The sequence below is a fragment of the Salvelinus fontinalis genome, chromosome 20 (assembly GCF_029448725.1).
Source record: "Salvelinus fontinalis isolate EN_2023a chromosome 20, ASM2944872v1, whole genome shotgun sequence".
NCBI lineage: Eukaryota > Metazoa > Chordata > Actinopteri > Salmoniformes > Salmonidae > Salvelinus > Salvelinus fontinalis.
Window position 1 is genome coordinate 22,017,534 of NC_074684.1, and position 25,642 is coordinate 22,043,175.

At 42.4% G+C, this 25,642-nt stretch overlaps 1 protein-coding gene across 1 annotated transcript; it reads left to right on the forward strand.

Annotated features, from left to right (window-relative positions):
• The first annotated feature begins 1,119 nt into the window (after nucleotides 1–1,119).
• LOC129817516 (E3 ubiquitin-protein ligase RNF217-like) lies at nucleotides 1,120–22,549 on the forward strand. The gene is made up of 6 exons (XM_055872843.1): nucleotides 1,120–2,445; nucleotides 12,960–13,181; nucleotides 13,482–13,646; nucleotides 14,461–14,662; nucleotides 15,811–15,882; nucleotides 16,432–22,549. Exons 1-6 carry the CDS (start codon nucleotides 1,333–1,335, stop codon nucleotides 16,506–16,508), a joined length of 1,851 nt encoding a protein of 616 aa, XP_055728818.1. The 5' UTR covers nucleotides 1,120–1,332; the 3' UTR covers nucleotides 16,509–22,549.
• The last annotated feature ends 3,093 nt before the right edge of the window (nucleotides 22,550–25,642 follow it).

The following is a 25,642-nucleotide window of genomic DNA, read 5'->3' on the forward strand; positions in this document are numbered from 1 at the left end:
TATTCATATATCAGCTGCCACTCTCAATGCCAGTTTAAAGGAAAATCCACTCAAAAACTATATTTTGGTATTTTTTGTTGATACAGTCCCAAAATGTTTTGTATTTCAGCATTCAAGTTGTCAAGATATTGTTCTTTTAAGAAGCAAAGTGTTACCGGCCACAGCATCATGATGATGCAAAATGCTGGATGACTGAAGAGTTCAGAGTCTAAGTCAGCATGTCTGCTGTATTTTGAAAGTAAAATAAAAGATGCTTATAAACAGTTTAACACACAATTCACCATTTAAATTGTACATATTCATGATACTACATATCAAGAGGTTATCTTTATAAACCCTGTTTGAATATCATTATGGTATTAGTCATTTTCTCACCAGCCAAACATACCCACATGCAGTTGGCTTCTTAAATACAATATTAGCTTCATCACACAGTGTGTGAAAGTTGCTTGTCTTTGCTGAATTCCTCCCTCTCTGTACGGTAAAGCATGCATATATCAACAGAACCCCAAGGGTCCACTTAGCTTGGGAAAAATCAACTAATTCGAGCACAGTGTTGATTCAGCACGTGCCCATTAGCCCTTGGTGGCCTATTATTAAGGTAGTTTAGCCTGAAACCCTTCAGAAGAAAACTGCACAGTCAGCGCATATGCTTGTCTTACTTTTTTACGTTTCATCTTTTGCAGTTACAAATCCTAAATGCAAATGCCCATGTTTTTGTTGTTGTGTTAGACTCTACTACCCTCTACTGTTGACTGTTGTTGTTGCACTGGACCCCAAAAACATTTATGATGATATTTCAGTGTTTTGTTGAGAATACTGTAGATTCATATTTAAACAATTATTAGCTGAAGGTTAAACCCCCATGGCAAATAAATACACGGAAAAAATATAGTCAGTTGTGAAATTAAGTGCCATAACTTTCTGATCTTGAATTTTATTGATTTATTTTATTGATAATGTCTTTCAGCCAGACTATTGACATTGGAAACTGTAATTATAGAATTTATTATAATCTCACCATATATGCATTATAATTGGTATTGAGTATTTTTTCCAAAATGCTTGACGTAAGGTGTTTCTCACTTTGTAGAATAAAAAGTTTGCCCTCGTGACTTGTATGAGTTGCGTCCATAGATTTGATTCGCCCTTTGTGGGCAATGGACGTAAATTACAGGTCATACAGTCCTAGATTGATTCTACCTTGGTTGGTGGTAGCCTGTTGCTGGGCAGGCAAGCGTCCAAGGATCCCCAGAGACTACACTATTAACGTTGCTTAACAGTAATAGATGGATATGCATCTGACTCTTATCTTGCTTTTTTTATCGACAAATGCGCTGTTATTTCACAGTCAGAGCTGGCGCGCGTACAGGTTGCATGAAGTCAAACAGCTACAACGTTACGGATTTATTTTCTCCCACACGCAGCCCCGGAAGCAGAAATATACCCTACTTGGGTTTTGTTTTGTTTGTTAGTGTCTGGAGTTGGAGAAGAGGTACAGCGTGCATGGGGAGTTGTACCTTGGGAATGGAAGATGAACATATTTCTCTGAATGTGTGTACGTGTGAAATGCCGCGTTTTGTCAGCAGATATGACGAAGAGACAGTCTGCAATCCAGCAGAAATGCTTGATAAAGTTGAGACATCAGGCACAGATTTTATTCAAGATGTCAGGGAAACAAAGATCCAAACACCAGACGGTGACGGGATTTTGGAGACGCACACACACAGGGTTGAGAGGACGGGTAGTAAAGAAAATGTTGAGGGATACAGTTTCAGAAAACCGACTGCAGTGGATATTTTGAGGAGGAATTTCGGGACGACGAGATCCCCTACGAATTTCAAAAACAATTCAGCAGATGACCAAAAACACCCAGAGGATGCCATGGTAGAAATAGTTTTAAATGAACGAATTGATCATGTGGACCTTGAAAAGTCAAGTGGCAGTGAAACGAATGTAAAAGAGCAAATCGCAGATCACACAGAGGGATTAACGTCATCCGATTTGAATGAAGTTGATGTAACAGATTCTGACGATATTTGTGAACGTAGCAGGGTTGACGACGATGTCGTACAGTTAAAGGAACATGTTTACTGTACTGTATACTGTATTGCAAACGATAACTACAGGAAACCGGCTGACAATACCGGAGAACACCAATATAATGGGGCGATAACTCCGTCAATATCAAACGTCATTACAAAGTCATCCACAGATTTGCGGCAGCAGAGCAATTTGGAAATGGGCCACCACACCGTTTCCGATCCATATACGCTACCGAACCTGATTGATCCTAGAACTCTGAGCAACTTTTACAACGGGGATTACAATGAATCAGTTGTTTTGGCATGTCGCATCTGTCTGGACGACACACACATAAAGCCGTTATTTTGTTGCAAGAAGGCTGTCTGTGAGGAATGCCTGAAAATATACATCATTTCACAGGTAAAGAAAGGCCTGGTATCCAAATTGTCTGTGTTATCAAGCCTTCTGGGTGGGTGTGTGTGTGCTCAATAGACACGCTGACACAAAACAAGATGGGGCCTATATAAATATATATATTTATGGCACTTATAGGCCCACCTGTTTTGATACATTTTTGTTTTCACAACACAAATGTACGTTTAGACCCATTGGATTGCTTTGTGTTAATTTAAGATCCTTTCCAGCTCATTTGGCATGTCAATAGTGTATCTGGGTGCAGATGTTGTGGTCTGTCGACAGCTGGCTTGCTGTGTCCTTCTGAATGAACCCAATGAGAGCCCTGGTCCACTAAGTGGAACACCTGCAAGGGCAGTCTGCTGGGAGAGCACTGGGATCTAGTATTACACTGTGCACCATGTGCTCAACTACCTGAGGAACACCCAGTCAGATGGTCTGTCTCCTGCTACAGCCTGGAGGAGAGACAAGTCATTGGGATGCAGGCTAGTATAGTGATGAAAAAAACAGGTTGAACACTTTCCTATTTTAGTGTTAGGCCTAAATGTCAGTATTTTGCTGGGCTGCTTGGAGAGAAAGGATGGAAGGGATAGCCCATTGTGTTGTAACAGTACTGCCTCGGCCATTGTTATCATTGTTTAGGGAAGTCATGTGCTTCCTGCTTTCTGAGCCAACTGACTCATCTCACAAGGAACAATCTGCAACTGTGCTGCGCTGTGGAATTCAACAGGATGACTAGGCCTAACTCTGTGCAACTGAGTGTAAAGTGAAAGGATATGCAAGGTTTTTCCCAGAGAATGTATCAGACTGTCTCTGTCTATCCTTTAATTAGGTGTGGAATGACTTAATACAGTTTCTATGGATGTCTAAAGCAGATAACCAGTGTGTGGTGTCTGTGGTTGGTTTGCGCGGATAGGGAGTCTGTAAATTATAAAAACAAATGTAGGGTGACAAAAGAAATTGCGACATCAGGGAAGGCACTGACTGCCTGCAGAATGAATTTGTTGGCTGAGGGAGGTGGGTGTGTTGAGCGCTGTCTTTCCTTGCGGCTGATGGCAGCAGCGGAGGGAGGGGTGGGGACAGGTTGTGTGTGGCTTTAATTGATAGCTTAATCACAGAGCTTGTCCATGTAGAACCTAGTTAAATCACGCTTCTCTTCCTCTGGAGGCTGCGTGCTGCAGTGTGATATCTCTGAAGACAACATCAGTTGTCTACCTAGACCAGGGGTCTCCAACCTTTTCTAGCATGAGAGCTACTTTTAAAAAATGTAACATGTCGCAAGCATTTTTTTTTGTTGCTTTCAAATAGGCCCATTCTTTTCTTCTCCACTCACCTGCAACTCTTCCCGGAGTCCTTACTGTACAAGAGAAAGTGGTGCACTATGTTTTCTTTTAATATACCTGGTCAAATAATGGTAATAAACAACTCTAAGGGGGAGCTCTATAAAATACTTTTTATATTTTCCCAAATTATGTTTTCTCTTTTTATTTTCCTGGTTATACTCTCAAAATTACAATTGTTAATAGAGAAAAAACGAAATGGGATGTTCTGAGTCTGTGTTTCTGCTTAAATCACATCAGAAGAAAATGTTTTTTAGATCTGGAAGATTTTTGGACTGTAATTTGGACTTAAATGTGCATCTAACCCTTTAAATGTGCATCTAGTGAGTGAGGAATGGTTTTGGGAAATGTATTTCTGTCGACCCACAAGACGGTTATCACATCTACTGCCTACGCACGGACTGATAAACAAACCGGGGCAATATTGCTGGAAATTAATTGTGTTAGGTTTGGCTTTTTAAGCCAATAGTGGCAGTAGTTGGGAGATTGTGGTGTCTGATACTTGTGAGATTTGTTTGACAGTTTGCAGTGGAAAACATAAATGTTATGTACTTTCTGAATTGTTTGGTGAGCTACTCATACATTATATATTCAAAAGTAAGTGGACACAACTTCAAATTAGTGGATTTGGCTATTTAAGCCACACCCGTTGCTGACAGATGTATAAAATTGAGCATACAACCATACAATCTCCATAGACAAACATTTGCAGTAGAATGGCCTTACTGAAGAGCTCAGTGACTTTCAATGTGGCACTGTCATAGGATGCCACCTTTCCAACGAGACAGTTCATCAAATTTCTGCCCTGCTTGAGCTGCCCCGGTCAACTGTAAGTGCTGTTATTGTGAAGTGGAAACGTCTAGGAGCAACAACAGCTCAGCTACGAAGTGTTAGGCCACACAAGCTCACAGAACTGGACTGCTGAAGCGAGTAGCGCATAAAAATGGTCTGTTCCTGGTTGCAACACTCACTACCGAGTTCCAAACTGCCCCTGGAAGCAACGTCAGCACATTAACTGTTCATCGGGAGCTTCGTGAAATGGGTTTCCTTGGCCGAGCAGCGGCACACAAGCCTAAGATCACCATGTGTAATGCCAAGCGTCGGCAGAAGTGGTGTAAAACTTGCTGCCATTGGAGTCTGGAGCAGTGGAAACACGCTCTCTGGAGTGATGAATCACACTTCACAATCTGGCAGTCCAATGGTCCAAAAATACAGAAATGCTTTGTTGAGATCAGTGTGGAAGAACTTGACTGGCCTGCACAGAGCCCTGACCTCAACCACATCGAACACTTCTGGTATGAATTGGAACGCAGACTGCGATGCAGGCCTAATCACCCAACATCAGTGCCCGACCTCACTAATGCTCTTGTGGCTGAACGGAACAATGTTCCAACATCTAGTGGAAAGCCTTCATAGAAGAGTGGAGGCTGTTATAGCAGCAAAGGGGGACCAACTCCATATTAATGCCCATGATTTTAGAATGAGATGTTTGACGAGCAGGTGTCCACATACTGTTGGTCATGTAGTGTATGTAGCTGCGAGCTACTGGTAGCTCGAGATCGACCTGTTTAAGACCCCTGACCTAGAGGGATCTTGTTATTGTCATCAGGTAGCATCAGATTGCAGACTGTTCCTTGGCTTTCAAATCCAATTGAGTCGCTGACTCATCTGTCTCGGGGTCAGGATAGGGACTGTTACAGCTCCAGTTTCCTCCATGTTCACGTGTCTGTCATGCCTAATGCATTTCAGCTATTAAACCCGTTTTAAAGGATTTGCTGTTGGCTCTTTTGGGCTCAAATGCTCTAACACTTCTGGTGTTCTGGTTTCTAAGCTTTTCCAGTGATCCGTATACATTATACAACTCAAAGAGGTGCAAGCCTTCCATGATTTATGTTCTAAGGATCTTATGAACACTGAAACAGTGGGAAAATATCCCTAGTTACTCACCAAAACTTGTCCAGTTATTGATCTATGTCAGGGGTCTTCAACCTTTTCTTGCCCAGGGGCAAGCAAACCGGGAACCCATAGACCCACATCATATGTTAGCAAAACATTTCCTGTCTTATCACCAGGTGAATGACAGCTAGAAAGGTAACTCCAAACATATTTTCACTAAGAGCAGCTGTTTAGCTGGTTAAACAAAGGTTAGTTAGCAAAAATGTATGTCCAGGTGAAAAAAGCTTGCCTGCTGCCAGCGGCACTTGCCTCGCTGGTAGCCTATTCGCCGGTGCTTGGGAGTTGAAAAATAAAGTTGACATCATTAGAAAGAAGAGATTCTACTCTTACTGTAGGAATGTATATCATTCAACATTTATTTATTAGGTTGTTTTTAGTGATAGTCAAAACATTGAAATTATAAAAAATATAAATCCATTCTCCCCTTCCCTGCAGTACTTCAGCGGGCCCCTGAGGGGCCAGGGACCCCTGGTTGAATACCCCTGGTGTAAGTGTTTGTCTCAACTGATGTGAGTTTGAAGTATACCTACTAGCTCTTCAGTCCTGTCCTACAGTATCTATTCGTTTCCCTCTTTTTTTGAGGACTTCTCATAGCTGGTTTGCCTGTAATGATTCAAACTCATTGTTATTAAAGTCTTAATGTCATTATGATTACAAAAGCCTGCATGTCTTCCAGTCTCATGAATAGTCTGCGTGCTCTTGTCTTAATTGATGTGATGCTGCCAGATCAGAGGGATGGAAATATATGACTATCACTCCAGTTCAATCCCCTCACCATGTCTTGAGTGCAAAAAATACACTGTATTTTAAAAAGCCTAATTTAAATGGCTAATTATTCATATAATATAGCTACATGGCAGTCCTTATCATTGCTTTCTGAATGTTTGTGTGTTGTGTCATTTTTTTTACACATCCATGTGTCTAGTTAGTAACGACACAATGTTTTACTTTTAACACAATCACTGTGTTGGCACATTTAACACAACATGTGTGGTCCCTAATAGAGGTCGACCGATTAATCGGAATGGCCGATTAATTAGGGTCGATATCAAGTTTTCATAACAATCGGAAATCGGTATTTTTGGACACCGATTTGGTCGATATAAAAAATATATATATTTTTTTTACACCTTTATTTAACTAGGCAAGTCAGTTAAGAACACGTTCTTATTTTTAATGACGGCCTAGGAACGGTGGGTTAACTGCCTTGTTCAGGGGCAGAACGACAGATTTTTACCTTGTCAGCTCGAGGATTCAATCGTGCAACCTTACAGTTAACTAGTCCAACGCTCTAACCACTTGCCTCTCATTGCACTCCACGAGGAGCCTGCCTGTTACGCGAATGCAGTAAGACGCCAAGGTAAGTTGCTAGCTAGCATTAAACTTATCTTATAAAAAACAATCAATCAATCATAATCACTAGTTAACTACACATGGTTGATGATATTACTAGTTTATCTAGCATGTCCTGCGTCGCATATAATCGATGCGGTGCACATTCGCGAAAAGGACTGTCGTTGCTCCAACGTGTACCTAACCATAAACATCAATGCCTTTCTTAAAATCAATACACAGAAGTATATTTTTAAACCTGCATATTTAGCTAAAAGAAATCCAGGTTAGCAGGCAATATTAACCAGGTGAAATTGTGTCACTTCTCTTGTGTTCATTGCACGCAGAGTCAGGGTATATGCCATAATAATAAACGTTTTGTTTTCGAAATGATAGTTTCCGGATTCGACCATATTAATGACCAAAGGCTCGTATTTCTGTGTGTTATTATGTTATAATTAAGTCTATGATTTGATAGAGCAGTCTGACTGAGCGATGGTAGGCACCAGCAGGCTCGTAAGCATTCATTCAAACAGCACTTTCGTGTGTTTTGTCAGCAACTCTTCACTGCTTCAAGCATTACGCTGTTTATGACTTCAAGCCTATCAACTCCCGAGATTAGGCTGGTGTAACCGATGTGGAATGGCTATCTAGTTAGCGGGGTGCAAGCTAATAGCGTTTCAAATGTCACTCGCTCTGAGACTTGGAGTAGTTGTTCCCCTTGCTCTGCATGGGTAACGCTGCTTCGAGGGTGGCTGTTGTCTATGTGTTCCTCGTTCGAGCCCAGGTAAGAGCGAGGAGAGGGACGGAAGCTATAACTGTTACACTGGCAATACTAAAGTGCCTATAAGAACATCCAATAGTCAAAGGTATATGGAATACAAATGGTATATAGAGAAATAGTCCTATAAATACTATATTAACTACAACCTAAAACCTCTTACCTTGGAATATTGAAGTCTCATGTTAAAAGGAACCACCAGCTTTCATATGTTCTCATGTTCTGAGGAAGGAACTTAAACGTTAGCTTTTTTACATGGCACATATTGCACTTTTACTTTCTTCTCCAACACTTTGTTTTTGCATTATTTAAACCAAATTGAACATGTTTCATTATTTATTTGAGGCTAAATGGATTTTTATTGATGTATTATATTAAGTTAAAATAAGTGTTCATTCAGTATTGTTGTAATTGCCCCCAGGCTATGAGGGGTGGCCAGTCCTCTACTGGCTGTGCCGGGTGGAGATTATAACAGAACATGGCCAAGATGTTCAAATGTTCATAGATGACCAGCAGGGTCAAATAATAATAATCACAGTGGTTGTAGAGGGTGCAACAGGTCAGCACCTCAGGAGTAAATGTCAGTTGGCTTTTCATAGCCGATCATGCAGAGAATCTCTACCGCTCCTGCTGTCTCTAGATAGTTGATAGCAGCAGGTCTGGGACAGGTAGCACGTCCGGTGAACAGGTCAGGGTTCCATAGCCGCAGGCAGAACAGTTGAAACTGGAGCAGCAGCACGACCTGGTGGACTGGGGACAGCAAGGAGTCATCGGGTCAGATAGTCCTGAGGCATGGTCCTAGGGCTCAGGTCCTCCGAGAGAGAGAATTAGAGGGAGCATACATAAATTCACACAGGACACCGGATAAGACAGGAGAAATACTCCAGATATAACAGACTGACCCTAGCCCCCTCGACACATAAACTATTGCAGCATAAATTCTGGAGGCTGAGACAGGAGGGGTCGGAAGACACTGTGGCCCCGTCAGACGATACCCCCGGACAGGGCCAAACAGGCAGGATATACTTCCAACTCAGGGACATGTTTCCTATTGGTTGATGACAACATATCATTACTTCCTATTTCCTTTGATTAAGGGACTCGTTATATCTGTTTCCCTGTCTTTATGCTGTAGAGGGAACACCTTAGTCTAACTGTGTTCAATAGAGAGGCCTCAATGCATCTCATGAGAGGCTGGTAAGTTGTTGTCTGCCAGTCAGTCTTGGCATGATTGCAATGTTCTGACCCTTTGATAGGCCAGGATTCAGGAAGCATGTTATCCTGCCCTCTAGATCTGGTGTGATGCCACATGTCTTTGTCCCTCACACTGACTCATACACGCTTTGTTTGATATGGTCTGACCTGTCCAGAGCTTGATGATGTACCACTGGCTTGTCAGCTCTGTCAGAGAATATGAAGACTTTCCTCTCAGTACATCTCACTGTATTGCAGGTGTTGCCAGGCACATTGTTATTCACTTGGCTTTTGCATGGATACAGAATAGTAATCCCTTAGTCTGTGTTAGTCATAATTGGATGATATGACTATCACACTGACTAACACTGGTAGGACAGGTGCCTGATTTACCCCCCAAAAATGTATCAACCCGACACTGATCTTCTGTTGTATCTGTAGCTTCCCATCGTGTAGCTGCCCATCGTGGTGTTACCAGCCTTATCATGTGTAGCTCCTCTACTAAAGTTGGTTCGACCGGCTCAGGCTGAACGCTATGGGCAGGTGTGTGTGTGTGTTGGTTCTTCTAACCTTGTGGGCACCTAAAATCCCCAAATGTCCCCATAAGGATAGTAAAACATGGAAAATTATCCCGTGTGGGGACATTTCCCACGTCCTCATGAGGACAAATGTTATTTTAAGTTTAAGGGTTAGGATCACAATTAGGGTAAGGGGTTAGGGTTACGGGTTAGGGAAATAGGATTTTAAATATAAATTAATTTTAGGTCCCCATGAGGATAGAATAATATAAGGTAAACCTAAAATCCCCAAATGTCCTTAAGGTTATTTTAAGCTTAGGGGTTACAATTAGGGTGAGTGGTTAACATTTTGGGTTATGGTTTGGGTTTGGGTTAGGGGAAATTGGATAATGTAACGTAACGCGTGTGTGCATTTGTGCGTCCGCGCACGAAAGAGAGCTCTACCTCACGACCAACGTTGTAGTCTGAGGACAGAAGCGTTCTGCCTGATGAAGTTAATCTGCACCTCTGGTCATCAGTGAAATCAGAACTAAAATTAGACATAATGAAGGGATGAGAACGCACTCCCGGAGATCGCTCATTCATTTCTCTGTGAGGCTATGGTGGACTACAGTTTCTCCTCTGTTTGGTTCTGGCTCTGAAGCAGCAGGACAGTTATGCTAGGTGTACACATACACACACCACTTGACCACAGATGTTATGCCCTGGTGTAATCCAGGGGCACTGCTCTTGGAGGGCAGAAGGGAAGGGAGATGTTAGTGTATATATTTTTTTACATCTTGCCACAGCTCCAGTGTTCCTGCTGTGTTGGCTGTCAGGGCCACTGTCCCGTGGCCTGGTTGATGGGTGTAGAGGTGGACTCAGGGTTTCTCTATGGGACTCCTTCACACCCTCATCACTGGGCACTACGTTCACAGGTGGCAACTCTCTTACTGACCGTCTCATCAGTGTCACAGCCTAGCTAGTCCTAAGCCTGTGACCTTGTCTGTGCAGCTTTAGAAGATAGACTTCCCAGTGCAAGTCACAACATAAACTGTCCACACATTCACTTCCTTTATTTACACACACAGTAGATATATCATCCTGGTGCCCACACACAGTTAGTTACAGTACAATGGACTAGACATATTATTAGAAGAACATGTCTTATCCCATGTTTAGTTAATATGGGTTCTTTTGTCTAGTCAATTGGTCTTGTGTGGCTCAGTTGGTAGGGCATGGCACTTGCAATGCCAGGGTTGTGGGTTCAATTCCCATGAGGGACCAGTACAAAAATGTATACACTCACTGCTGTAAGTTGCTCTGGATAAGAGCGTCTGCTAAATGACTAAAATGTGAAATGGAGACTGGTTGAGTTGGCTGATGTCATGGTTCTGAGAAAGAATAGTGTGTGTTATTGATATCTCACTTGCACTGGCTCTGCTCTTTCTAGAAAAGTCTTCAATCAGCTGCCTCAAAAAAACATTCTGCTTGTTGTTACTTTAGGCCTACGTACTTCTGATCACCAACCTCTGATGCGATAACATATGTGAGCTCATTGGACAGCAATAGCTGAGCTGCTGTTGTGCTGTGTTGAGCAACACCCAGAGTGCACAGCCTGGCCCTGAGGAGAGTACAGGGCCACAGTGTAAACCATTTTGTGTTGTTTTTACTGTAACTTACAGGAAGCTAGTTGCCTGTAAGTTACTGTAAAAAAGGTACATTATGTTACTGTATTGTATGGTATCCAATAGTGTTACTGGAATCTTTTTTGCCTTTGTTTTTATGGTAACTTACAGGCAACATGCTGCCTGTAAGTTATTGTAAAACAACAGTACACTGCATTACTGTAATCTTATTATGGCAATTGTAACTAATGAATGTATAAATTCATAAAAATTAATTGAAGAGTGATGGAGTTTGTATTGTACAGTATTTTACTGTAAATGCATGGCAGTGGAGCAATCAGGTGGGCTGCTAGTTATTGTGTTTCCATATGAATACCACTTTGGGAGCCTTTGTTAAGGCCTCTAGAAGTGAAAGTGATTTAAAATACTTAGTGTTGTATTTCCTATCACTTGCACTTCTAGAGGCCTTAACAAAGGCATCCAAACTGGAAATGACTAAAGGGCAAAACAGACCAAAGGACATGGAAAATACTCAACCATTAAAGGTTTGAGACTTGCTGCCACTCCAATCTGTTCCCTATACACATTTAATTGTTAGAGCACAACTACCACATATCAGTTCAATTAGTGCAGCATTCTATCTAAAGGGTGGCACAAATGTAGCCTCTTAACACGGCACACCTCAAAATATGTTAATGAGCCAGAAACAACAGTACCATGCAACCATTTACGGTATGATTTAACATTTACGCCTAAGCTCATTCAGACTGCATTGTCATTTACGTCAATTTTCTGTAAATAATGAATATGGTACTTTACTGTTAGTTTTATTATATAATACTGTCAAAACAACTATAATGTTTTACAGTGCAGGAACAGGGTCCATAGGGCCAGAGGCCAGGCTGTCATAGTGAAAAGAGTCTGCTGGGCATTACCCCAGAGCTGTGCTGCATCACTCTCTAGTCTACTGTATGGACATGTACTACAGGCCCAGCCAGGAGGGGATTACTCAGCTCAGATCAGCAGCAATGTACTAATCCGGGGCCTACCCATCTGTCTGCACCATGCCCTGGGAGGAGCACCCTGGAGGGGACCCACTGTGCCTGGAGCAAGGGTGTCCTGGAGCTCTACATGGGAGGGGGAGAAGTGGTGGTGGGGTGTACTCATGAGGCTAATGCTAAGACTCCCACTGAGGCGTACTGGGCCCTTTTTCCTCTGTAGTTTTCCACTGTTGTAGTAGTGTTATGACTATGGGGTGGCAGATAGCTTAGCGGTTAACAGTGTTGGGCCAGGACAAATCTGTTGATGTGCCCTTGAGCAAGGCACTTAACCCTAATAGCTCTTGTAAATTGCTCTAGATAAGGGCGTCTGCAAAATGACTAAAATGACTAGCGATGTCACTAGTGGTTCATGGAAGCCTTCCAAGGCACATTCTCTCACACACCACAGTATCTCTTATAGGGGGATTAGGGTAACAACAGATCATACCGCTCACCTTCTGGTAAATAACTTTTCCTTGTACAGTACCACCCAGGAAATGTATGTTCCGTACTGTATGTACTGTACACTGTAGTATTTGCTTGTGTATTCTGTTTAACCTTCACCTACATAACACACTTGCAATCCAGTAGCTAAATGTATTGACAATATTTTATTACCGGATCTAGGGCCAATGGCATTGTGTTTGTATGCAACTTACGACCACTGTCTTATTATTTGTTTATCCTAATTTGTCATAAAGCATTCACATCTCTCTCAATTGATCCCTGTGTTATGTCTATGTGTCCCCCAGGTCAGGGTGGGCAGAACGGACATAGTGTGCCCCATCACGGAGTGCAGTGGTTACCTGAAGGAGAGCCTGGTGGTGTCCCACCTGGGCAGCGAGGAAGTGGCCAAATACAAATACTTCCTGGAGCTGAGCCAGATTGATTCTAGCACCAAACCCTGTCCCCAGTGCAGCCAGTTCACCTCGCTGAAAGGACACACCCCCAGCAGGGCAGAGCACAAATACAAGGTGAGAGAGAGGGCCTGTACTGTTCTGAGATCAGATATTATACAGCATGACTGAGCACAAGTACAAGGTGAGTACAGGGCCTCTGCTGTTTGTAATTCTTGGGAAAATTTGTAGGTTTCTTGAATCATGAACAAAGTGCTTTTTCATGTATCATTAATGAGGGAGGTTTTAGTCCATGCAGGCACTTCAGTTCTTCTCAGCAAATCTATGCATCTTATGCCTCTATCTAGCCAATTACATGTCTATGCCTTTTATACGCCATGCCACTATCTAGCCTATCACTTGTCTATGCCTCTGCAGATCCAGTGCACAAAGTGCCAGTTTGTGTGGTGCTTCAAATGCCATGCCCCCTGGCACGAGGACCTGAAGTGCCGGGACTACAGGAAGGGGGACAAGCTGCTGCGTCATTGGGCCAGCATCATCGAGCATGGCCAGAGGAACGCCCAGAAGTGCCCCCACTGCAAGGTGGGTGACAGAGCCAGGAGAGTGGAGAAAAATAGCAAACCTTGCTAGTTAACATAGCTACTGGAAGAAGATTGTGGTTGACAGTTCTGCAGCCAAACGATGATATAGGAGGCCTTCTCACACGGTCCTAAAGGGTGTTATCTTGACTAGGCAGGTGGAGACAGGGCCGTCTGTTCTCTCCAGCGTTGTATGTCAACAACATAAGATGATTAAAGATGTGTTTTTCAGTAGTTCTACAGCCATGACAGTGTCCTCTGTGTGTTTTTTCTCTGAGAGGAGAGAAAGAGAGTGTCAGAGGTCTTTTTCCTCCCTTGTCCACTTGTAACAATGGCTGGAAATGAAGCATTCCATGAAGTCATAAGACTGAGTCCTGGGCAGAAAGTCAATACCAAATTAGATTTAGTATGTCACGTCAGCTCTTTGTTTCATACACAGTGAGAGGCCTTTTAGAAAGCAAGAGCAACAAGCACAGTACTGCTAATTCGTTTTCGTATTGGAAGGAACTTTCACTGAGGTGTTGGCTGCTAGCTGGCTGTCTGTCCATGGCAGCACTCTCCTCTCAATGCAATGTCAGTCAGCATGAGTCAGGGAGAGAGGTTGAGTGATGCTTAATATCAGAACAAAATGTTCCATTCTTTTCCCTCGTTTTGGAACCAAACCAAAATACTTTCTATTCTAGAAAAACCTGCGCTGAGCTGACTGATAATCTAGTAATTGATACATATTTTGTTAAGAAATTAGGGTCACACTTTAAACGAACAACGACTTATAAAAGCTTTATAGAGCATCCATGAGGTCATGTCGCTCTCTCCAGATCCACATTCAGAGGACGGAGGGCTGCGATCACATGAACTGCACCCAGTGCAGCACCAACTTCTGCTACCGCTGTGGGGAGAAGTACCGCCACTTGCGATTCTTCGGGGATCACACATCCAACCTCAGCGTGTTCGGCTGCAAGTACCGCTACCTTCCTGAGAAGCCCCACCTCCGCCGGCTGGTCCGGGGGTCCGTGTGTGGTGAGTCTGTCCAGCCTCAGCCCGTGACCCAGAGGCCCTTAAACCCTTTATAGAGGGGACATTTTGGGATTCCTATTGCATTTCATGGTTAATATTATTAGACAAGCAAGCAATCAGTACCCTCTGACAATATGACAACTATATTTAGACTAGGCCCTTAAGGCCTGATTTAAAAAGATACTCTGATTAGCAGCTGTAGTTTCACAGTCCTTCTGCCTCCCTTTTAATTCAGTCGTTACACTGCCTATGACTTTCCTCCTTGGTCTCTGTGGTCAGACTCAGAAAGATACATACGCGGGGGCGACGAGTAAACTTCAATTACCATGTGGGTGGCCTTTCATCTTCTTAATCAGTTCACACAATAATGAAGATGATCAAAACAGCATATACTAGCTTGATGCTGCAGACATGACTCTTTCACAACCCATTTCCACAATACGTCTAGTGCCTATGCTAAAAATTGCATTGTAATGCATTGTCATTTCTCACAGCTCTGAAATCAGAACAATAACGGTAAACTGTAGCTGCCAACACAGTGGATGATTTGCATGCCCCATATCAGCAGAACTTCCTTATCTGAGATGACGCATGTCTTTGTGACCCTGCCTGCTGTGTGTGAATAGTGAACTGCTCTCCAGAGAGATTCAGTAGTTCTCTGATAGGTGCTCTGACTGCAGCTCTGTATCTGATGTTCCCTCGGGGCCTTGTGTAGTGACATGCAGGGCCTCAGCTGTTGCTCCCTGAGTGGGGTTAGCTAAAGTTACTGAGATATCAGCATGGTGCCAATGGAAACATCTGACACACACTGACGGTGGGCTAATGTGTCCCTCAAAGGGTCTACAAAACCCCCTCTACCTCCCATTAAAACACTCCCCTGCCTGCTCCCATTCTCATGTTTTAACAGCCGTGCCAATGAAAACAAACATGTGAATTATCTAAACCGTAGTCCCATAACTTGCTACTGGCTTTTTTTGATTTAGGTTGGGTGTACTGTAGTGGCGCAGGACCTCTGATAACCTGTTAAAAATGTTAATGTGCCAAGGTGCTATTCCAAACTGCCCTGTCCTCCTCATGCATTTTCATGCATGTACTTGTCCTGACCCCTTATGCATATCTGTGTTGTCTCTTCTGTCTCCCTCCCATTCCAGTGAGTAAAGTGGTGGTGGCCCCTGTTGTCATAGTCCTGGTGGTGGTTGTCGGAGCAGTATCCATGGTCATAGGTAAGCATTGTTACATCCTTTATAACATGAAACGACTACTATTACCTACTGTTTTAATCCTGCTCTTTTAATCTCTCTTTTAATGAAACATTACATAACCGCTGGTGCTTTAGAGAATCTGAAATGTGTTACTTTCCCTTGGTTCAGGTATGTAGTGTGACTCCGCTTGTTCAGTGGCTGTGGTCTGCTGGAGAGAGCCATCTGTGTTTTGGTGTGAATTGATAGAATCAGCTAAGTGTCTGCTTGTCCACTTCAGATAGCACTGCTACACTGGGCGATGGGAGGATGACACACTGATATAAAGCTGTTGACAGACACTTGTTAATCCTGCTCACAAATTATCTTTATTGTTGTGTGTCCATATTTCAAAGGTAATGTGTTCCTAGTGCGAACAACAGAACAGTATTGAGATTATTAAAGTATTTCCTTGATCGACCACCAATACTGTCAACACTTCCTTGCGAGAGGTGTCACTTCAGTCATTTCCCAGAGCTTAGTTCACATTCCATATTAACCTGCCTGTTCTCTCCTACTCTGCTCTCTCCTCAGGACTCGTGGCCTTTCCTATCTTCTACATCTGTAAGAAGAGACGGCAGCGCACCCAGTGTACTGGCCGTTGGCACTGAGCTGAGGACCATGGCAGTGTGGTCAGGACCCTGCTCCAGATACAAAGCCCAGGGAGGGGACACAGGGATTTGGGGGGAGGGTTGGTCTCCATCCACAGCCTGAGAAGAGCAATGCTTTACAGTGGCCTTCTCTCTACTGCATGTCTACCACAACACTGTCTGTGGCTCCTCCTCCAGCCTGTGGATCTAAAGGCTCACAGAGCAGTCTACTCCTGTTCCGCCCCACTTACCTCCACAGTGTCTGGGCTCCTATAGCATGGCTAGTGAAACAGAAACACATTGTATAGAATGGGAAAGAGTTACTGAAGACGTGTGGGTGAGTCTATCACCATTCTTTTGCAGACCCTGAGCACCTGCATATTTATGACATTTTCAGGGATTTTATTGTGGAGTGCACATACAGGTAACTACCAAAATGAAGGAAAAACTTAAGTAAATGAGGTATACAAAGTACAGTGCATTCAGAAAGTATTCAGACGCCATCCCTTTTCCCACGTTTTGTTACGTTACAGCCTTATTCTAAAATGGATTACATATATTTTCCCCCCATCAATCTACACACAATACCCCATAATGACAAAGCAGCATTTTTGCAAATGTATAACAAAAAAACAACGTATACGTTATTTACATAAGTATTCAGACCCTTTGCTCTGAGACTCAAACTTAGCTCAGATGCATCCTGTTTCCATTGATCACCCGATGGTCACTCTGACAGAGCTCCAGTGTTCGTCTGTGGAGATGGGAGAACCTTCTAGAAGAAGAACCTTCTGCAGCACTCAACCAATCAGGCCTTTATGGAAAAGTGGCCAGACGGAGGCCACTCCTCATTAAAAGGCACATGACAGCCCGCTTGGAGTTTGCCAAAAGGCACCTAAAGGACTTTCAGACCATGAGAAACAACATTCTCTGGTCTGATAAAATCAAGATGGAACTATTTGGCCTGAATGCCCAGCGTCACGTCTGGAGGAAACCTGGCATCATACCTACGATGAAGCATGGTGGTGGCAGCATCATGCTGTGGGGATGTTTTTCAGCGTCAGGGACTGGGAGACTAGTCAGGGTTGAGAGAAATATGAACAGAGCAAAGTACAGAGAGATCTTTGATGAAAACCTGCTCCAGAGCAATCAGTACCTCGGACTGGGGCGAAGGTTCACCTTCCAACGGGACACCGACTGTAAGCACACAGCCAAGACAATTGCAGGAGAGTCCGGACAAGTCTCTGAATGTCCTTGAGTGGCCCAGCCTGAAAATAGCTGTAATGTAATGCTGAAAATGCTCCCGATCCAACCTGACAACCTGACAGAGCTTGAGAGGATCTGCAGAGAAGAATGGGAGAAACTCCCCAAATACAGGTGTGCCAAGCTTGTAGCGTCATACCCACGAACACTCAATCGCTGCCAAAATGCTTCAACAAAGTACTGAGTAAAGGGTCTGTATACTTATGTAAATGTGATATTTCATAGCAAAAATGTTCTAAAGACCTTTTCTTTCTGTCATTATGGGGTATTGTGTGTAGATTGATGAAGTGGAAAATACTATTTAATCTATAACATAACATAACTAAATGTGGAAAAAGTCAGGGGCCTGAATACCTTCCGAATGCACTGAATATAGAAACCAGGTGCTTCCACACAGGTTTGTGCTGAACGGTTAGAACTTTTTGAAGTTGGGTTGGTTTCTGTTCGGTTTTTGAAAAATAATCACTGTTTTCTATTTATATTTGTGTGGGTGGGGTATGTGGGTTGAATGCAGTAACACAACCTTTAATCAAATCAAATGTATTTATATAGCCCTTCTTACATCAGCTGATATCTCAAAGTTCTGTACAGAAACTCAGCCTAAAACCCCAAACAGCAAGCAATGCAGGTGTAGAAGTACGGTGGCTAGGAAAAACTCCCTAGAAAGGCCAAAACCTAGGAAGAAACCTAGAGAGGAACCAGGCTATGAGGGGTGGCCAGTCCTTTTCTCACTGTGCCGGGTGGAGATTATGACAGAACATGGCCAAGATGTTCAAATGTTCCTAAATGACCAGCATGGTCAAATAATAATAATCACAGTAGTTGTCGAGGGTGCAACAGGTCAGAACCACAGGAGTAAATGTCAGTTGGCTTTTCATAGCCGATCATTGAGAGTATCTCTTCCGCTCCTGCTGTCTCTAGCGAGTTGATAACAGCAGGTCTGGGACAGGTAGCACGTCCGGTGAACAGCTCAGGGTTCCATAGCCACAGGCAGAACAGTTGAAACTGGAGCAGTAGCACGGCCAGGTGGACTGGGGACAGCAAGGAGTCATCATGCCAGGTAGTCCTGAGGCATGGTCCTAGGGCTCAGGTCCTCCGAGAGACAGAAAGAAAGAGAGAATTAGAGAGAGCATACTTAAATTCACACAGGACACCGGATAAGACAGGAGAAGTACTCCAGATATAACAGACTGACCCTAGCCCCCCGACACATAAACTACTGCAGCATAAATAATGGAGGCTGAGACAGGAGGGGTCAGGAGACACTGTGGCCCCATCTGATGATACCCCCGGACAGGGCCAAACAGGCAGGATATAACCCCACCCACTTTGCCAATGCACAGCCCCCACACCACTAGAGGGATATTTTCAACCACCAACTTACCATCCTGAGACAAGGCCGAGTATAGCCCACAAACAGGAAGATCACGTCAGCGACTCAACCCACTCAAGTGACGCACCCCTCCTAGGGACGGCATGAAAGAGCACCAGTAAGCCAGTGACTCAGCCCCTGTACTAGGGTTAGAGGCAGAGAATCCCAGTGGAGAGAGGGGAACCGGTCAGGCAGAGACAGCAAGGGTGGTTCGTTGCTCCAGAGCCTTTCCGTTCACTTTCACACTCCTGGGCCAGACTACACTTAATCATATGACCTACTGAAGAGATGAGTCTTCAGTAAAGACTTAAAGGTTGAGACCGAGTCTGCGTCTCTCCCATGGGTAGGCAGACCATTCCATAAAAATGGAGCTCTATAGGAGAAAGCCCTGCCTCCAGCTGTTTGCTTAGAAATTCTAGGGACAATTAGGAGGCCTGCGTCTTGTGACCGTAGCGTACGTGTCGGTATGTACGGCAGGACCAAATCGGAAAGATAAGTAGGAGCAAGCCCATGTAATGCTTTGTAGGTTAGCAGTTAAACCTTGAAATCAGTCCTTGCCTTAACAGGAAGCCAGTGTAGGGAGGCTGGCACTGGAGTAATATAATAAAAATTGTTGGTTCTAGTCAGGATTCTAGCAGCCGTATTTAGCACTAACTGAAGTTTATTTAGTGCTTTATCCGGGTAGCTGGAAAGTAGAGCATTGCAGTAGTCTAACGTAGACGTAACAAAAGCATGGATACATTTTTCTGAATCATTTTTGGACAGAAAGTTTCTGATTTTTGTAATGTTACGTAGATGGAAAAAAGCTGTCGTTGAAACAGTCTTGATATGTTTGTCAAAAAGAGAGATCAGGGTCCTTTATTCCACCATCCTTTATTCACATTACTATAATACAATATTTCAGTTGTGTATAAACATTCTGGTCATTATAGTTAATTACCGTGCTTTCTGCACTTAAAGATGATGAATTTTGACCTGTGGAAAACTACACCTGTCTATAACTTCCCACAGTTCATGCTTGATTTGCGCATTGAGCTTGCAGAAAGAAAAAAAAAACGAAATGAAATTCTAATAATTGAACCGATTTTCGGTCAATTAGTTGTCTAAAAAAACGAAATTAAATGGAAATGTCAGCTAATCGCCCAGAACTAACACAGGTGTGGTTCCTGAGTTAATTAAGCAATTAACATCCCTTCATGCTTTGGGTAAAAAAATGCCCAGTGCACAATATTATTTTGGCTACCATGGCTAGAAGAAGAGATTTTTGTGACCTTGAAAGAGGCTCTCAAAGGAGCATAGGGGGTGTAAAGGGTGTGTGTGTGTGTGTGTGTCAGTCAGTCACCAGATCTCAACCTTATTGAACACTTATGGAACATTTTGGAGCGACGCCTGAGACAACGTTTTCCACCAAATCATGGAATTTAATTGTGGAAAAATGGTGTCGCCCAACGCCCTATTCAGACTCTATGTTGGTGTTTCCTTTATTTTGGCAGTTACCTGTAGATAGTTACACACAACAAGCAATTGATTTGTAAATTTTTTATGACCATTCCCTAACTGCCCTGTAAGTGGTGCTTGTGTTTTAGGTTCCATTCCATACACATACACACGTTCAGCCACTTCCATCCCTGCCAACCGCAGAGTGCTGTACCCATACACACACTGGTATTTGCATCGTCAACAAAATACATTTGTTTTTTTCATGTTGGGAAAAAGCGCTGTTGAAATAACTCCTGTTTGATGCCCAGTAACGATGCCGCAATATATGTGTTTGTTTTGAAAATGTACATTTGACACATTTTCTGCCTCCTTCAATGGTCAATATCAGATGTCTGCTGTGAGAATATATCTAAAACCCATTCAATTAAAACATGGATGTCTATGGAGGACGGACAGAGAGATGTACAGTAAGATCTATGATAGAGAAGCCATGGTTTTGTTATTTACTCTGAGGAGCCTATTTAAGGAACTCACTTTCAAGCTCAACTAGATTGCATGAAACAATCACTTTCCCATAGTCGTCCATTATTTAAATCTAGTTGGAAGTGTCATACAGTACATGCTATATGTTTATGAATGTGTCTATGACGTTCATATTAGTCATGTCGGGGGTTTCTGTTCACATCAAATGTATAAGCACGGTGTCTTGATATCATTAATAATAAACCATAGTCCATTCTCAATTTGAATTTGAAACACTGATTACAATAGGGCATGTTTAATTAAACTTTCTCTCTAATTCAATTTGGGCACAACATCAGTAAATTAAAAAAATAAATAATAATTGTATCACAGCTGACAATCAAATGTCTCTTAGACTTTTTTCCAGTGGCCTTTGATGTAAGTACCCTTTTGAAAGGCACACAATGGGCCTGGATCTGTGCCAGTGAATAGTGGATTCTCTGCAGCTTTAAAGGTTGTAACTTGGCAACAGTGGGCCTGTCCACCTCTCCCCTATCTACCCAATCTTCTCACCATGGCCACTGTATTTATCAGACATTCAGACACTGCATTGATTCATGTGTTATTAATACCACATAATATGGTGAGGATGATGATGGAGATGGATGAAAGCTTGGTTACTACTTCACTCTAGTTACTGTGAGTTACCACAATGTCAAAGGTCATGAACAGAATTTGAAATCTATGAGGCTTTTGTAATTGTTCTCAGGGAGCATTCTGTTCACGTTCTCCACTGCTGTCTTTCCCTGCATGCCCCTTTAGCTCCACTGTGCTACATGATCAAAGCCTGACACACAAATGGTTTGTTTTTGTTTTTTAAGGATTTTAAAGATATAGCTTACCAGAAACCAGGTATGATATCACCATTGTTCTCATCAAGTAATCACCTGGATATAATATATTAAAATGCCATTGTTTGATGACACTTTTAGTGTATACATGTTACCTTTTAACCTGACACATTGAATTGACATCTGGGCAGGTGGGTGATTCACCTCTGATGTCTGAACTTGCCCAGGGGCTTATCGGCTGGCTGAAGTCCCTATTAAAGCCATTGAGGTGTTGTTACCATAAAGATTACCTGGTGCCTTTACAAAGATTATTGATATATGCTTGATCTCCAAGAAGTGTTACTCCTGACTTTAAAGAGAATCTCATCTCTGCTCCAAAAAGGTCTGTAGCTTGCACAACTGAAATTGTCAATTTCTCCTGATCTAGATATAAATTATCTAGTAGTTTAAACTAAAGCTACAACAACACAGATAGTAGTTTTTCATGTATTGGTTGGTTTATGAAAATCAAATGCACAGATTTGTATTCTACTTTTGTTTGTGGGTCTTCGATGCTGCTGCACCACTATCTTCTCAGTTCGTGTAATTCATGTTTTGCAGAAAAGGAATGTATGTTTTTATCAGATGGAATTGTGGAGTTATTAAACAGTGATGGTTGAAATGCCAAAAACATCTCTCTTCTCCCTGTACTATTCAGCCAAGAAAAACCAATTGATGGCACAACAAAAAACACTGTCTTGCGCTTGCCTTGATTTATAGTTTTTCAAAGAACACTGCCCCTTCCTGTCGTGAACCCCATTCCCTCCATCCACGAGGATGTCCTGTTCAGAAGTTGTTTTTACGGAAACGTTATCACCTTCATTTCCATTAGTGCTTGCCCCCTCTGAGAATAGCCCAGGAGGGTGGCCTACACCACATCAGCAGGGCCAAGCTGTTATGTTATCTATCCTGTCCAGTATCCACTCTATCCTCCCTGGGTGGACAGACACAGGATGTGTCCCAAATGGCACACTATTCCCTTTATAGTGCACTACTTTTAACCAGTTCCCATTGTGCTCTGGTCAAAAGTAGTGCACTATATAGGGAATATGGGGGCATTTGGAAAGCAAACACAGCTCACTGCTTCCCAATGTCATGTGATCTAACTGGGGCCTGCGCTTACTCCTCTGTACATAGCTCTGAGATCAGCTGACCTTGCGGCTGTGATGGCTACTGAGAAAGTGAGTCCAGCTGGTTATGGACCCACAGGTCAAGTGGAGTCCTCCTGGGGATGGGAAAGTAGTTACAATAGGGCCTTCAAACAACCAAGTACTGTGGACTCAGATACGCTCCTATGAGCCAGCATAGGGAGCGAGCCCCGGAACGCAGATAGGCTTGTTTGACCAGAATGATGTGTGCTCCCAGCTGGTTCCTTCCTTCCTACCAGGATCATCTGATTTATTGTGTGTGATTTAGAATGCTGTGAACAGCTGTGTAAATACACAGGCTCCATATCAAACAAATTCAAGAAGACAGCATATGATGCAAAAGGTATTATACCGGCTGTATTTATGTATTTTAAAAGTGATTTATGTTGAAAACTTGATTGCTGACATGCAAAACATTTTTGATAGTATATCAACAATGGACTAATGAAACAAACACCAAAACAGTGTTTTGGGGTGGAGTTTTTCTTTAACAGGGCCTTATCAAGAGGCTCAGCAGAGCTGACAAAGCTATGAAATATACAACACAATTAATGAGAATTGCCTGTAGTTAGTGGTTATTCATCAGCAATATTACATAGTAAACAATATTATATTGTTGCTGTTCTGCCCAATACAAGGGCCTCATACCACAATAAGAAACCAATCTGTACCAGACATATTGTAGCTCTGAGTCTGATCTGAATAATGGTTCATCATAATGAAAATTCCACCCATCAGTTGAATATCCTGCCTCCTCCTGTTTCACTATGTGAAGTGGAGTTGCTGTCTGTCTGGGGGACTGTTTCCTCCTAGTGTGGGGCCGTGCTCCTCTCTCTTTGTACCGGCTGAAACAGACATCCTGTTGACAGAGCTCCTCTGCTGCTAATGACAGGATACAGCTTGGCAGAGCTGCAGATTGAGGAACTCAGCTACCAGTACTACCACACTGGTCCCTGGTATAGCATGTCGGCGTGGGATATGGAAAAACACCCGGTGAATTACAGTATTTCATATGGTGTCTTGATAAGACAAAAAAAAAATGTAATCTTTAAAATTAATTTGAAATTATATTCATGGAAAGATTACGTCTTAAAAGAGAATTTCACTATTTTACAACTTGATGTTAGATGGTTCTGAAAATAGTCTATGGTCCAGGAGAAACTAACTTCAGCTAACTTTAGCCACTGATAGAAAAACATCTATGGAATTGATGGGCATGTGAGCATGTTTTTTTGAATGTTATGGCCAAATTACCTTTAAGTAAAATCAAACCACATATGTATTACATTTCAGGTGATTTGGACATACATTTTTTTTTTTACATGCTCACATCATGCCCCCATCACCTCCTTAGATGTTTACCTAGTGGTGGCTAAAGTTAGCTAATGTTGTACTGGCTGTTTAAAGACAACTGAACCATGGTTTCTCCTGGCCAATAGACTATTTTCAGGGTGAGGAACTATCTAACATCAAGTTGTAAAATAGTGAACTTCTCTTTTAAAATGCAAGGTCTTTCCAAAACACATCATTGATCAAAAGAACAACTGCTGCATTGAAGAAGAAGTGTTGCTGGATGCTTACTAAAAGGATGAATGATAAAAGAGTTCAGGTTGAACATGAATTGATTTATTAACCCTCACAGCGATCATCCAATCATTGCATCTGAAAGACTGATGTCTTGAGTGTCTAACTATCTTCTAAGTGTTTTGCTTCTTATAAAATGAATACGTTTAGCAGAATTTTCAAAAGTAAAAAAATGTATCTGTTTGCCTGGCCATAACTGTAAGCAAATAATGTATATCATGGAGTAAGGGATTGATTGAATCTGTTAAATCAAAGTATATATTATTATTTATTATTATACTGTAACCCAATCATCTGGAGTTACAGTAACTCAATTTATCTTGTGACAAATGTACTACAAGAGATGTAGTTACCCTACTCTGACAGATGAGGGTGTACTGTACATTGATCAGGGTAGATTCTCAAAGACTAGAATCACAATTTATGAATCAGCAGGTGACTTTCCATTCTGTAATTAAACATTGTATCCAACTAGCCTAAATTAATATACATGAATGTCACGCTTTCACTCTACTGGAAACAATGTCAATAATATTTAAGTGTACTAAACTAATAGCATTTATATATATATACACAGAGTACCAGTCAAAAGTTTGAACACACCTACTCATTCAAGCGTTTTTCTTTATTTTTTACTATTTTCTACATTGTAGAATAATAGTGAAGCCATCAAAACTATGAAATAACACATATGGAATCATGTAGTAACCAAAAATGTGTTAAACAAATGAAAATATATTTTAGATTTTTCAAAGTAGCCACCCTTTGCCTTGATGACAGCTTTGCACACTCTTGGCATTCTCTCAACCAGCTTCATCTGGAATGCTTTTCCAACAGTCTTGAAAGAGTTCCCACATATGCTGAACACTTGTTGTCTGCTTTTCCTTCACTCTGCTGTCCAACTCATCCTTAACCATCTCAATTGGGTTGAGGTCGGGTGTTTGTGGAGGCCAGGTCATCTGATGCAGCACTCCATCACTCTCCTTCTTGGTCAAA